Below are 13,565 nucleotides of genomic sequence, written 5' to 3' on the forward strand. Positions count from 1 at the left end.
GTGGATGTGAATGTAACATGCCAAAGTTTGGGTGTACATTACTGAACTGTTTGTAAAATTTTTTCTCAGGTACTACATAAAATAAAGGAATCATGGAAAGTCTGAAGTTGCTTTGTTAGGTGTTTCTTCTCCAGAATGGAGGAGAAAGTGGCAGGTAGATCTGAGTTTGGCCAGAGTTCTAAAAAGAGAGAATTTCAGTAGGCTTGATCTAAACAATTTGTGAAAATCTGGCAAGTGCTTTTGACTGGAAAATTTTTAGAATTGGCTTTTTCTTGAGGAAAATGTGGGTTATAGAGGATTAGTAACTCTTGGTCATGGTGGGTGTAATGGGGGGGTGGGGAACTGTAGCTCAGCAGGTAAGTCTTGTCTGTTAGGTATCAGGCCTTGGGTGTAATTCCTACTGCCAAAAGACTTCCTTACTTCACTCCCCTTCCATTTAACTGGGCTGTCATCAGATCTGCATTTCAACTAAATGGCAAAGATACTTTACAAATGTGCTGGGTTACTATCAATTTAGTAACTTTTAAAGATTAGTTGGTGAGCATGGGCCAGCCTGGGCCAGTGCTGTTGTCTAGATATAGAAGGTGGATTACCAAAGAAGTGAAAGTGAGACCCTCATGAAATTTGAATGTTTACTAATGTGTAGTTGACTCAAGTTGGCTACAATTAGCAAGTATTAGCAATCCTCTTTCAGGGAATTCCAAGATAGTACCCATTTAAAGATAAACTGGCTGGAGAGCTCAAGTGGCAGAACACTTCCCAGTTTCCCAGTTTTAGTCACAGACAATGGTGAAAAATAAATGTCAACACCATGTACTATGGTAGAATTACCATAAAATCCCATTTAATTAAGACTGTCTCCTTCCTCTACTTGATGCCAGTTCCAAAGCTGTCTTTACATTATGCTTGTGAATTTTTTGTGCCCACTCACAGGCCAGATTACTTCTGTCAGTTCTCCACCATGTTGGTTCTGGAGATTGAACTCAAGATTAGGCTTGGTGACAAGCGTAATTTATTGAGCCTTCTTGCCGGGTTTCTTGAAACAGGGTCTCACTATTCAACTTTTGCTGGCCTGCAACTTCCTGTGAAGATTGGGTTGGCCTTGACTATGAGATCACATGCCTGGGCTGGTGAGATGGCTCAGTGGTTAAGAGCACTGACTGCTCTTCCAGAGGTCATGAGTTCAAATCCCAGCAACCACATGGTGGCTCACAACCACCTGCAATGATATCTGATGCCCTCTTGTGGGGTGTCTGAAGACAGCTACAGTGTACTTACATATAATTAATAAAGAGAAAGAGATCCACATGCCCTTGACTCTCAAGTGCTGGAATCAAAGACACACCACACCCAGCATAAATGTAATTTTACTTTTTGTGGGTGCTGAGAATCAATCCTAGTCCTCTCAAAGAGCAGCCAGTGTTCTTACCCAAAGTCATCTCTCCAGCCTCTTAAGTGTAACTTCTTAAAATTTAAACAAGACTCTTGTGTACTTCAGTGTTTAGCAGAGACCTGAAAAACTTCCACAACCAAAGTTATATTGGATACTAGGAACAAAGTGTCAAGAGTCAGAATATGGACACCCTTTCCCACAGATTGTAAGCCACTGTTCCAGCTGTTTTTTATGTGTAACAATACATGTCAGGATCCTGTCATGTCCAAACATGTCTATGCCTAGGTAACTGGGGTTTTGTTGTTGTATGATTTGTGTGCAACCCAGAGGTCAGAGCAGGAAGTGGAGCGTCTTCCTCTATAGAGCTCCACCTTACTGCCTTGAGACAGGATCTAAGGTTGCTGTTCTCAGCATCACCCAAACCTTGGTGCTTTCAACAGGCACTGAGCATCTCCTTCTCTGGTGTGCATGTGTGCACTTCCCCACCTCCTCGGCAAGGACATTAAGGGTTTTATTACTGAAGGAATAGCTTTACCTTTAGAGGCTTGACTCTTGAAGTTGGAATCCTTTGGACAGCAAAAGGAATTTATAAAAAAGTATTTTGTGCCTGTGTAGAAGTTAAGCATGAAGTCCTGATAAAGCACATCTGCATGTGTAAGCAGAGGGCCACTGAGGCAGACATGATAACCCCTGCCTCCACAGGCACTTGTGCATACATGTCCACATAACATGAACAAACACCTGCCTCACTACAGGAACCTTGATCCAGAGATGTGACTACAAAGACTTTTGTTTGTTTGAGACAGGGTTTCTCTGTATAGCCCTGGCTGTCCTAGAACTCACTCTGTAGACCAGGCTGGCCTCGAACTCAGAAATCCACCTGCCTCTGCCTCCCAAGTGCTGGGATTAAAGGCGTGCGCCACCACCGCCCAGTGGCTACAAAGACTCTTAGCCGCTTCTTAGCCTAAAGAGTTACAGAGAGGAACAAGCGGAACACACCAGCATAAACTGGCCAGAAAAACAGCAGTACTAAACTTTGCACAAGAATAAAAGGAAAAGCCGGGCGTTGGTGGCGCACGCCTTTAATCCCAGCACTTGGGAGGCAGAGGGAGGCGGATTTCTGAGTTCGAGGCCAGCCTGGTCTACAGAGTGAGTTCCAGGACAGCCAGGGCTACACAAAGAAACCCCTTCTCAAAAAAACAAAAAAAAAAAAAAAAAAAAAAAAAAAAGAATAAAAGGAAAACAAAACCTTAATCTTTAGTTGGGCTTCATAATATAAACTTAACTTAGAGAAGGATGCCCCAATACTCACTTTTTAATCTCATAAAAATGTAAACAAAGAGAAAGAAAGTTGAAGAGAAAGTTCAGTAGTGAAGAGAACTGGCTGCTGTTCTCTAGAAGGCCCAAGTTTGATTTGCAGCATACTCTGGCCTGCAAATGTGTGGTACAGGCATAAATGTAGGTGAAAATACACATATACAAAAAATAAAACGGCAAAGTTATCTCCAGACTTTAAAGTATCTACAGAAAGAGAGTACACCAAGCTGTATACCCTTTATACATTGATAATCACAAAGTTTATTCCAAATAAATCATTCTATAATTACTGAAAGATGTTATTTGGCTTGGCCATGTATTTAATAAAGCCTCTAAGAAAATATGTACAAAGCTATACAAAATAAATTAAAAACTAGACTGATACAGTCTGTAAGATTTCTTTCAGAGCACCGTGTTTATAAAAAATCATGTATGCTTTTTAAGCGGGTAAAAGAACGGATGCTTTAGGGCTTCTTTGAGAGTAATTCTTTTGGCTGGATCATACTCCAACATTTTCCCAATGAGGTCAAAGAGAAGCTCATGTTCGGCATCCTGAGAGAGCATAAACTCCTGAAACAGAAAGACAAACATTCTTACTGCTGTATTTTCTCTCTCCACCATAAAAACAGAAGGAACCATTTATGATCAATCATGGGATCGTGGGTTACCAGGCCTCTCTTTTAAACCATCATTAAAATGTTTTGGGGGGTGTGGTGGGGGAGAAGCCACATATAATAGAACACACAACACTGGTAGGCTGATGAAAATTTTTGAGGCCACCCTGAACTACATATTAGCATGTCCCTGTACAATACCCTATCTCAAAAAGCAAAATTCAAAACGAGAAACAGAGGCCTTCAGAGGGTGACGGTCAGCAGACTGTAACAGCCACTGTTCTCTACACCCCAAAAGTGGGATCATGCAGGTTATTGAAAGACTATCCAAGGCCTACCTTCAGAGGTTTACAGCGCCGAGAAACATATCTGCCAGCAGAACTGTGTTCATCCCAATCTAATCGATCATGATGGAAATACTTGCGTTTCCTAAAACAGTTAAATGTTCACATTTACAATACTAACCTCCCCAAATTCAAAGTAGCAAAGGTGAATTATTTTTAGTATATTATTCTAGAACTAATCTTTTTCTAGAGAGTTATAGCCAAGGAACAAATAGCTTTAAAAAAAAAAATTCCAATCAGAATCCAGTGGTACTACAAATGACATGACCCAAGGAAAACATACCTGGTTTTCTGTATCATGTGCTTTGGTAGTGGTCCAAGAATCCTCTCCATCATTGCTAAATGTTCCCTGCTATCATGAGTCTGAAATAAAAAAATTTGTTACCTTACACATCATGCCCTATTCGACAATTAGTTCTCTAGTTCTAGTTGTTTAGAAGTCATAAGATAATCATTAAAATGACATATGGCTCAAGCTGCAGGACAACAAAGTATTATAAGCCTCAATATTGTCACTGATCTTCCCTAAATGGTTGGAGACAACTGCTTACAATAGTTGTAAAACTGCCTAAAACAAAGTACACAATTTTAATTTCTTGTGATTTATTAGTCTAATAAAAATAAAACCCTGTTGTGCAAATAGTCTTTAGAGTAGCTTACACAAATAGGCACTTTTTAATGCAAAGCCACTAAAGCACATCATTGTCACTTACCGGAAAAACTGTAAATCCAAGATAATACTCGATAAGAATACATCCTATACTCCAGACATCACACGGTTGTGACCACCCTAGGGCTGCAAAACAAAGCAAAGTGTCAATGTAGAAATCCTTACTAATTCTGAGATAGAATTCAAAAATAATTTTAAGATTCTGGAAACAGGCCGGGCGTTGGTGGCGTAAGCCTTTAATCCCAGCACTTGGGAGGCACAGGCAGGTGGATTTCTGAGTTCGAGGCTAGCCTGGTCTACAGAGTGAGTTCCAGGACAGCCAGGGCTATACAGAGAAACCCTGTCTCGAGAGAAAAAAAAAAAAAGATTCCAGAAATAGAAATCAGGAATCCTCAGAGCAAGTTAGGCTAGGGAAACCCCGTCAAGTTCTTAATTTAGTAGGACATCCTGCCCTCAATGTGTAAGGCCCTTGATTAATCTTGCAGTTTCACTTTTTTAACCACATTCCAGGAGCACTGGATTGTACCATATAGTCTGACATACTTAGGTGCATGGTAGGCAATACTTTCTTCTTTAAAGTACATTCTTTTTAAGTCAGACTCTGGAGGTGTAGCTCGGGTTAGTCTTGAGCAGCCAACATACCCGGAGTTGTCCAAGATTCTAAAATGCCCACTCAACAACACATTTTTCAAAAATAATCTCCTTTCTAAGGCTAAGCATCACTTGTTAGTTTCACAGGTGGTTAGTAGAGATGTCAGTGTTTATTTTTGGAACAGGATCTCACTATGTGGCTCAGGCTGGCTTCTAACTCAAGATATCTACCAACCTGATTAAAGACATGTACCACCATGCCCAGCACTTTGAAGATTCTCAACATAGTTCCTAGTACTGTCTGTCTGTCCCCCACTACCTCGATAATCCTATTGTATTGGGCCGCAGGCCTTGGCAGCGTAGGCAAGAGCTATACCACTGAGCTACATTCCTTAGTCTGGAGCATCATTTAATGAGAAAATGATCAACAACGCAGTCATACAAATAATACCCAAAACTACGTATTTTACGTTGGAGTCAATGAATAAAGCAGAGTAGGCTGCTTCAGCACACCAAGTACTAACCTAAGATAACTTCAGGTGCTCTGTAATGTCTTGTAGACACCAATGTGCTGTGATGCTCATCGTCGTATGTTGCACTTCCAAAGTCCACCACTTTAATATCTGGATTTACTATAGTACGTTCATCACGTTTCTGAAAATCATAAGTGACAAGTTATAAACCCACATTATTGAAACCAAGTATTCATCGGCACTATAATGATCATGTTATAAGGTACTCACCATTTTGGGATTATAAGCCTCTGTGTAGTCAGACTTCACAAATAAGATGTTTTCAGGCTTCAAGTCTGTGTGAGTCAATTTATTACTATGCAAAACTGGAAAGAAATACATACTTTAACTATAGTCCCAAATATCTAAACAAAATCATAAGCCCTATATTGTAACATGCATATGTGCTATAGTGCTATAATCATAGCACTAAGGAAGTTGAAAAACATGAAAATCTAAGAGCAGCCTAGGTAGGGAACTAATTAATTTTTGTAATAGGGCCCCCTCTATAGCCCTGGCTTTCCTAATACTTCCTATGTAGAACAGTCTGGCCTTGACCTCAGAGATAGGCCTGCCTCTTCTACTTTAAAGATGTTTACCACCCAACCTTGCTGAGATTGACATAAAAAACAAGATAGTCTGGTGAGATTGCTCAGTGGCATGGACACATACTACTCTTCAAGACCTGGGTTCAATTCCCAGCACCCATATTAAACGGCACAATCACCTGAAACCCCAACTCCCGGAGGATCTGATACCCTACAATCATGTTTATGTTGTACACACTTGAAAATAACAAAATTAAACAAAAGGAATAAAAATCCCCCAAACCTCTGGTGTCGTCTTATATACTGTAAAAAGGAATTTAAAAAAAAAAAAAAAAAAAAAAGGCCGGGCGGTGGTGGCACACGCCTTTAATTCCAGAACTTGGGAGGCAGAGGCAGGTGGATTTCTGAGTTCGAGGCCAGCCTGGTCTACAGAGTGAGTTCCAGGACAGCCAGGGCTACACAGAGAAACCCTGTCTCGAAAAACCAAAAAAAAAAAAGGAATCAATAATCTTAGTCCAGTCAAGAATTCCCCAGAGAAGGTGTAGGGATCTATGTCCGATAATGAACGTTCCCATCCATACAATGCTCTATCCACAACAATCGGGTACTAGGACAGGATACTGAGATCTGAGGCCATCCTGCGACAATCAGACTGTCTCAAATCATTAGGGACTGAAACACTATCATAGCCAGTTCTAGTGATGCTGGATGTACTGGTAGCACTACAACCTTAGAACTAGGACAGAATACAAGTTTGCCCTGGACTGCACAATGAGGAACAAGAATGATGGCTTCATCAGTAATCCAAGTACTCAGAGGAAAAAGGTCAGTCAGTGGGCTGCCAAAAAATACAATGGCAACAGGGTAATTCAAAGACAGGTTGGCAGCGTGAGCTCCAGGACAGCCAGGACTACACAGAGAAACCCTGTCTCGAAAAACAAAAAAACAAAACAAAACAAAAAAAAAAAAAACAAAACAAAGACAGGTTGGTCTACATATCTTGTTCCAATGGGTAGGAGGCTGTCTTAAGAAACTGAGGTTTGGTTTGGGGCTAGAGATGGCTCAGTAATTAAGAGCACTGACTATTCTTCCAGAGGTCCTGAGTTCAACTCCCAGCAACCACATAGTGGCTCAAAACCATCTGTAATGGGATCTGGTGCCCTCTTCTGGCGTGACTGAAGACAGCTGCAGTGTACTTATATACATAAAATAAGCAATTCTTAGAAAAAATAAAAACAACAAAACCAAACTGAGATTTGTTGCATTTAAATTTTTTAGGACTCTAGGTTAAATCAGTCTTATGCATACACCGTTTATTTTTTGTTTTGAGATAAGGTCTTACATAGCCCAGCTGGCCTCAAACTTAGATAAAAAAGCTACTTGAAAATTCTGATCTTTAGGGGCTAGAGAGATGGCTCAGCAGTTAAGTCAACTGACTGCTCTCCAGTCTTGAGTTCAATTCCCAGCAACCACATGGTGACTCACAATTCTCTGGCATGCAGGTGTACATGCAAGTAGAACACTCATACATTAAAGTAAATAAATCTTTAAAAAAAAATTTCTGATTCTGTTGCCATCTGCTAAGGGCTAGAATAACAGGCATGCACCACCATGCCCAGCTTATGTGGTGCTAGAGATCAAACCCAGGCTTTTGAACATGCTAAGACAGCACAAACTTAATCACATTCCTAGCTTTCTATGTTGAATAGTACACTATTCACTGACTTAAATACTACAGACCAACTTGTAAGCAAGTAAATTTTATTTCACAATCATTTGTCTTCTCTGGAAATTCAAACTAAGGATGTGAGATTAAGTCTCCCTCTCACTCCTATTGTCAACTACAGCTATTAAGATGCATATTCAAACCAGGCAGTGGTGGCGCATGCCCAGTACTTGGGAAGCAGAGGCAGGCGGATTTCTGAGTTCGAGGCCAGCCTGGCCTAGAGCAAATTCCAGGGCAGCTAGGGCTACACAGAGAAACTGTCTCAAAAAAAACAAAAAAAGATGTATATTCAAATCTTATTTTTTTCCTTCTTCAAAATAGGGTTTTGTAGCCCTAGCTGGCCTTTCCCAGTGTTGGTGTTAAAGGTGTGCACCACCACTGCCTGCCTGACCTTTTAAATCATTTTTAACTAGCTTGCTATCTTTTAATCAGCATCCAATCACTCAAACTTGTCTGTGTATACTCTCAGGCCAGGCTTTTAAATCCCACAGTAGATCTCATCTTATAGTCTTCTGCAGTGATGGGGACAGAAAAAAAAAGGCCTCACTTCTGTCACTGAGCTATAGTCCCTAGTCTCACTACTAGATTCTCCTTTTTAAAGATCCACATTAGTCAATCTGACATTAGTCTCAAACTCAAATTTTAGAAGGAATGTCAAGAACTTACAATTTACAGATTTGCATATTTGATATGCCATCTTCCTGATATGATCCATTCGAAATGGCAGGAAACTGTTTTCCTTAATGAAATCGTACGTACTAAGCCCCAGAAGTTCAAACACAATGCAAATGTGACCTCTATGCTCAAACCACTCCAACATCTGGACACAACGGCTACAAACACATCAAAAATAAATAAATAAATAAATAAATAACTCAATAGAGCTTGCAATTTAAATCTTTCTGAAACTATTTCAAGTTTGACTTTGATACTTACAAAGTACTATGGGGGTCTGTCGTATTTAAGTGTTCCAAAACTTGAATTTCCGACTGAGCAGCTTCACAGTATCTATCCACATTTTTAACTATTTTTACTGCTACACGTCTACCTCCCCTGTTAAAGAGAAGAAACTCAAGTTTAAAAAGGTGATAATCTAGCAGCTCACAACTGTCGACAACTCCAGTTCCAGAGGATCTGATGCCCACACATAGACACACATGCAGGCAAAACACCAAATGCATATAAAACACAATTGTAAACACGATGATCCAGACTGCTTGGTGTAATGGCATGCCTTTAATCCCAAGCACTCTGGAAATAGATGCAAGAGGATGTCCAAATTCAGAGCCAGCCTGGTCTACACAATGAGTTCCAGGAGTGCTGGGAATTAAACTCAAGAGATGTCCCTTCTCCAGCCAGGAAGCTGCACACACTATTTAGTGGGTTTTGTTTAACAAACATAAGAGGCCAGGTGTGATAGCACACACACCTTTGATCCCAGCACTCAAGAAAGAGGCCAAGTGGATCTCTGTGAGAGCTCTCGGCCTACAAAGTGAGGCCCTGTCTCAAAAAACATTCCAAAAACATTCTAGAAGCAGAGGCAGGTGAATCTGAAGCACTAAGGCCAGCCTGGTCTACAAAGTGAGTTCCAAGACTTGCGGGGCTGTTACACAGAGAAACTGTTTCGAAAAATAAAAAAGGAAAAAACAGAAACTTACATTTTATGATCGATGCACTCCACAACTTTTCCAAAAGCACCTTCACCTAAAGTATCAACAATTTCATCTAAAAAAGAGGAATAAATATCATTCATTAACAGGGAATAAGAAGAATGTACTTATAAGTGTTATCAATGCAGATTACTCTAGGTGATGCTGCAAATTTCCTTATCATTAATTACTTATCAGCCAACACCATCCAAAAAACATACAACTATTCTTAGATCTAATTTCATTCTCAGACTAATTTCATTAACTTCATTTACTGCTCTGGAATTTGTTTAATATTTAAACTCCAAAGAAAGCAAAGACAATCCCCTCCCACCAAAAGAAATGAAAGCAAAACAAAAAAACAGAAAGAAAAAGATTTCCAAATCCCTGAAAACTTTAATCTATATATACATATAGATTATGTTATCTGAAAAGTTAATAAGTGTTGAAAAATATTCTATACATCTTGCACTTAGTACGTCTCCACTCTGACAGATCAGGTGACCCTCCTCATCATCCTCTACACTCCTGGGTCTTTTCCTTCGGTGACTCTTCTGGAAACGTCAAGTGGGCGGCACCAGCACCAACATCATCCAGCCAATCAATATACCCGAGTGAATTCAGGGCAGAATACGAAATTCATTCAGCGGGGAGATATTCAGGCATTCAGATACACGCCAGGCCACAAACGGTTGGCAGGAGCAATTTCAAATTCAGTCCCCAGAAATTCACAGGGCACATAGTTTATGTTAACAGGAGAAAAACATGGCAAGGAACAGATTTTCAGATAAGATACTCAAAGTGGTAAGGCAACAAAACATAAACACATTTGCTTTTCTTCTTTAAAAAAAATCTTATCTGTGGCATTCACTGAAACATAGTGTCCTAAATTAATACTACAATACTGTAGGATGTAGTATTTACTTTATTACCTTGTGGCCAAATTAAGATTTGGCTTAACTAATCAAGAAAATATTAAAAACAAATAAAACAATAGTCCTAGTTTGGGAAGGAAAAAAAATTTGGTATACAACGCTATAGCATTTTAAATGTTATCTGATAGATTTCCATACTAATATATGAAAACACTAATTTCAAATCTGTAGCTTAATGAGGAAAAAAATTTACACATGTTAATAAGTCATAAGTAACCCTAACACAAAAATACCTAATTCTTTGGAATGAACTGACAATTTATCAAAATAATATTTCTTAAAATAGCATTAAGAAAATCTTTCCTATCATTTCAGAGCTAAATATGCGCTGTTTTCATGAATTTCTTATGCAATACACAAATAAATACTAAAAGAATAATCCTGCAAGGTAGAGTTGTGATGACTTTATCTTCAAACTTCCTCAAACACAAAACTGCTTCCTGTTCTCCATAGGAAATCAGAACTTTCAGAATCTTTAAAAGGTGCTCATACCCCATGTGAACGGCGATGTGAAGTGTGGTGGTGACTCCTATGTTTACTTTTGTAACTGCTTCTTCCACTTCTACCAGAGGACTTGCTACTATGATTCTGGTATCTGCTTCCAGGTTCTCCATAGGGATACCCTGGCTCATAGCCCATGTAGTCATGCCTGTATTCATCAACATAGCGTCGACTATGATAAGCTCTCTCATTTATGCATCTGCTTTCCAGGTAATAGCTAGAGGAGGAAAAAAAAGTTTTTTTTATAAACACACACACACACACACACACACACACACACACAAACAACTGCAGTGTAGAGAACTGAACTCAAGTTCTTTGTCCAAGTTAGGTATTTCACCATTGAACTACAGTCTTTGACAATCTCCAGATCATGAGTTAAGTAATATCAGTTATCTTATATATGGCCCCCCAGATTTCATGCAGGGTCTGAGCTACATCCCCAGGCCAATAAAGCTACTTTTATACTGCAGTACTTTATGTGCCTTGTAAAGATTTATTTTTAATTGTGTGTCTGTATGGGTAGTACTAAGGAGTGCCTGAACAAGGCATCAGGTCCTTGGGAGCTGAGTTACAAGTTATAGTGGCAATATGTCTGAAGTGTCTTCTGCCAGAGCTTCACGTGCCAGCTAAAACATCCTTCCAGCCCATAGCTGCCTTTCTTACCTCTCTGCTGTTCTCGAGTGATCGTATTTGCAGCGCTTATGTTCATGGGCACTGCTATGTAGTCTCTTTCTTTTATGACTGCTGCTGCTTCTCCATGTTCCATAATCCCAATCTCTTTCATCCCAGTCAGGACAGTAAGCTCTCTTTGAGTGTCTCATCTATAAAAGGCAAATTTTACCAGTTAAGTTGCATTTCTGTGATGTGCAGTAGTAAAAGCTTTCTTTGTAAATTCCCACTAGTTTTGATCTTTTCCCATCCCCAGACAGTCTCACTATGTGGGTCTAGCTTTGTAGACCAGGCTGCCATTGAATTCAGAGAGCTACCTGCCTCTTGCCTCTGCAGGACTGGGATTAGATGCAGGTCACCCCCAGCATTAACCTTCTGTTTTAAATCAAAGTTCTAAAGTTGTAGTCAACTGTCTGAAATCATAAATTATTGCATTGCCTCAGATTCTGCAATCTAAATTTTATTCACAGATTTTTTTTTTACCTTGTTCTCACCATGCCCAAATTTATATTAAGTGGAAAAGGTTTCTATTTAACTTAAGCAAAATGTATGACAGCCCTTGCAGAAGTTCAAATTACAGGTTCATGAGATCCAATTACTACCCAAACGTTTTTTTTTTTTTTCCAAGATAGGGTTTCTCTGTGTAGCCCTGGCTGTCCTGGAACTCAACTCTGTAGACCAGGCTAGCCTCGAACTCTCAAACTCAGAGATCCACCTGCCTCTGCCTCCCAAGTGCTGGGATTAAAGGCATGCGCCACCACCTCCCGGCCTAAGACGTTTTTTAATGTTTGGATGTTATGATGTATCTGTTTACAACTCAAAAAATGCTGTTCAGCAGATGACCTCACTTCCCAATGCTCCTTCAAGTAAATGTCCTCCGTCCCTTCTGATACCCTTACTGCTAGCAAAGGGAGACAGGAAAGATGGCTCATCATGGGTGCCCTCAGAACTGGATCACCTTTTATGCTGAGTCAGCAAAATTCGGGCATACCCTGAATAGCCCTACTAAACAGGGCAGGTTACGATGAAAATAAAGCTGTTTATTTAAAGCGGAAGTGACGTATAATTTTAGGGTGTTCCCCCTCCTGTTTCCTAAAGGTAAACAACTTCCCCTTTACAACTTTGTTTACAAAGGAAATTGACTTTATTTTTTTTTTTTTAAAACAGGCTTTCTCTATCAAGAACAGAGGACAGGCTGTCCTCGAACTCCGAGATCTGCCTGCCTCTGCCCAGCCTTCTTGAATTTTACTGTTGCTAGAAAGTACACTCTTTGAACCCTGTTTAAACAAAGAGGATTTCACAATCTCTAGTCACCTAACTAAATCTTAAACCCTTCTTTAAAATCCCTTGTTCCTCGCTCTGACAAGTCCTGTCTCGGTGTGCCTTCTATTTTCAATATGCTCAATTTTGCTTCGTATTGACTGCCTCTGGAATTCTCTTATTCGTCGAAGCCGGGTTTTGCCTTGGTGGAGGTTTCTACTCAGAACTCAAGTGACAGCCTGCTGTGAAGCTGTGCCCGCAGCGCCCACCCCTGACAAGATCACCTCCGCGTGTGGGTCCGGCCTGGTTGACAAGGTCTTTCGCTTCAAATATAAAGGAAATCAGCACCAAAAACTGCGCCATGCAAACACCCAGAGTAAAACCAGTACTGAGCGAGTCCAAGCGAAGGCCGCGCCCTGGCGCCGCCATTTGAAGGACGAGCGCGGCCTTTCCCCTACCGCCATCTTAGGTCCGGCCGCGTCCGCTCGGGCCATTGCAGACGGCCCGCCCTCCTCCCCCCCCGACACGGAGCCAGCGGCACCGTCCCCACCTACACAGACGCTTGCCTCTGCCGGCCGGAGCCCTGCAGCCGGGGAACAGAGGCCCTTCGCGTGCCTCCGCCATAAAGAACCGCAGTGTGGTCCGGGGAGACGGCCGGGCAGCGTCGGGATATGAGGAAGAGCCCTGACAGACACTGCGTCTCACCTTTCCGCAGAGACTCCAACCAAGAAGGCAAAGTTTGCAAGGCGGTGGTGGGGAGTGTGCAAGCGACAGCGACGACGTCCCAGCACAAAATGGTGCGGACAGCCGCAGCGAGAGCTTCTTCTCCAGAA

General features: G+C 40.9%; 1 protein-coding gene across 2 annotated transcripts; it reads right to left on the reverse strand.

Annotated features, from left to right (window-relative positions):
- Positions 1 to 2,942: 2,942 nt before the first annotated feature.
- Clk1 (CDC like kinase 1) lies at positions 2,943 to 13,565 on the reverse strand. 2 transcript variants are annotated; one of them, XM_028765637.1, is made up of 13 exons: positions 13,438 to 13,565; positions 11,467 to 11,624; positions 10,792 to 11,017; positions 9,828 to 9,918; positions 9,374 to 9,440; positions 8,652 to 8,768; positions 8,382 to 8,548; positions 5,673 to 5,767; positions 5,454 to 5,583; positions 4,382 to 4,464; positions 3,952 to 4,031; positions 3,663 to 3,753; positions 2,943 to 3,280 (listed from the first exon to the last, which is right to left on the reverse strand). In XM_028765637.1, exons 2-13 carry the CDS (start codon positions 11,622 to 11,624, stop codon positions 3,137 to 3,139), a joined length of 1,449 nt encoding a protein of 482 aa, XP_028621470.1. In that variant the 5' UTR covers positions 13,438 to 13,565; the 3' UTR covers positions 2,943 to 3,136. The 2 variants fall into 2 exon arrangements, with proteins under 2 accessions (XP_028621470.1, XP_028621471.1); XM_028765638.1 differs by lacking the exons at positions 9,828 to 9,918; positions 13,438 to 13,565.

This window comes from Grammomys surdaster, unplaced genomic scaffold (assembly GCF_004785775.1).
Source record: "Grammomys surdaster isolate TR1022 unplaced genomic scaffold, NIH_TR_1.0 165, whole genome shotgun sequence".
Lineage (NCBI taxonomy): Eukaryota > Metazoa > Chordata > Mammalia > Rodentia > Muridae > Grammomys > Grammomys surdaster.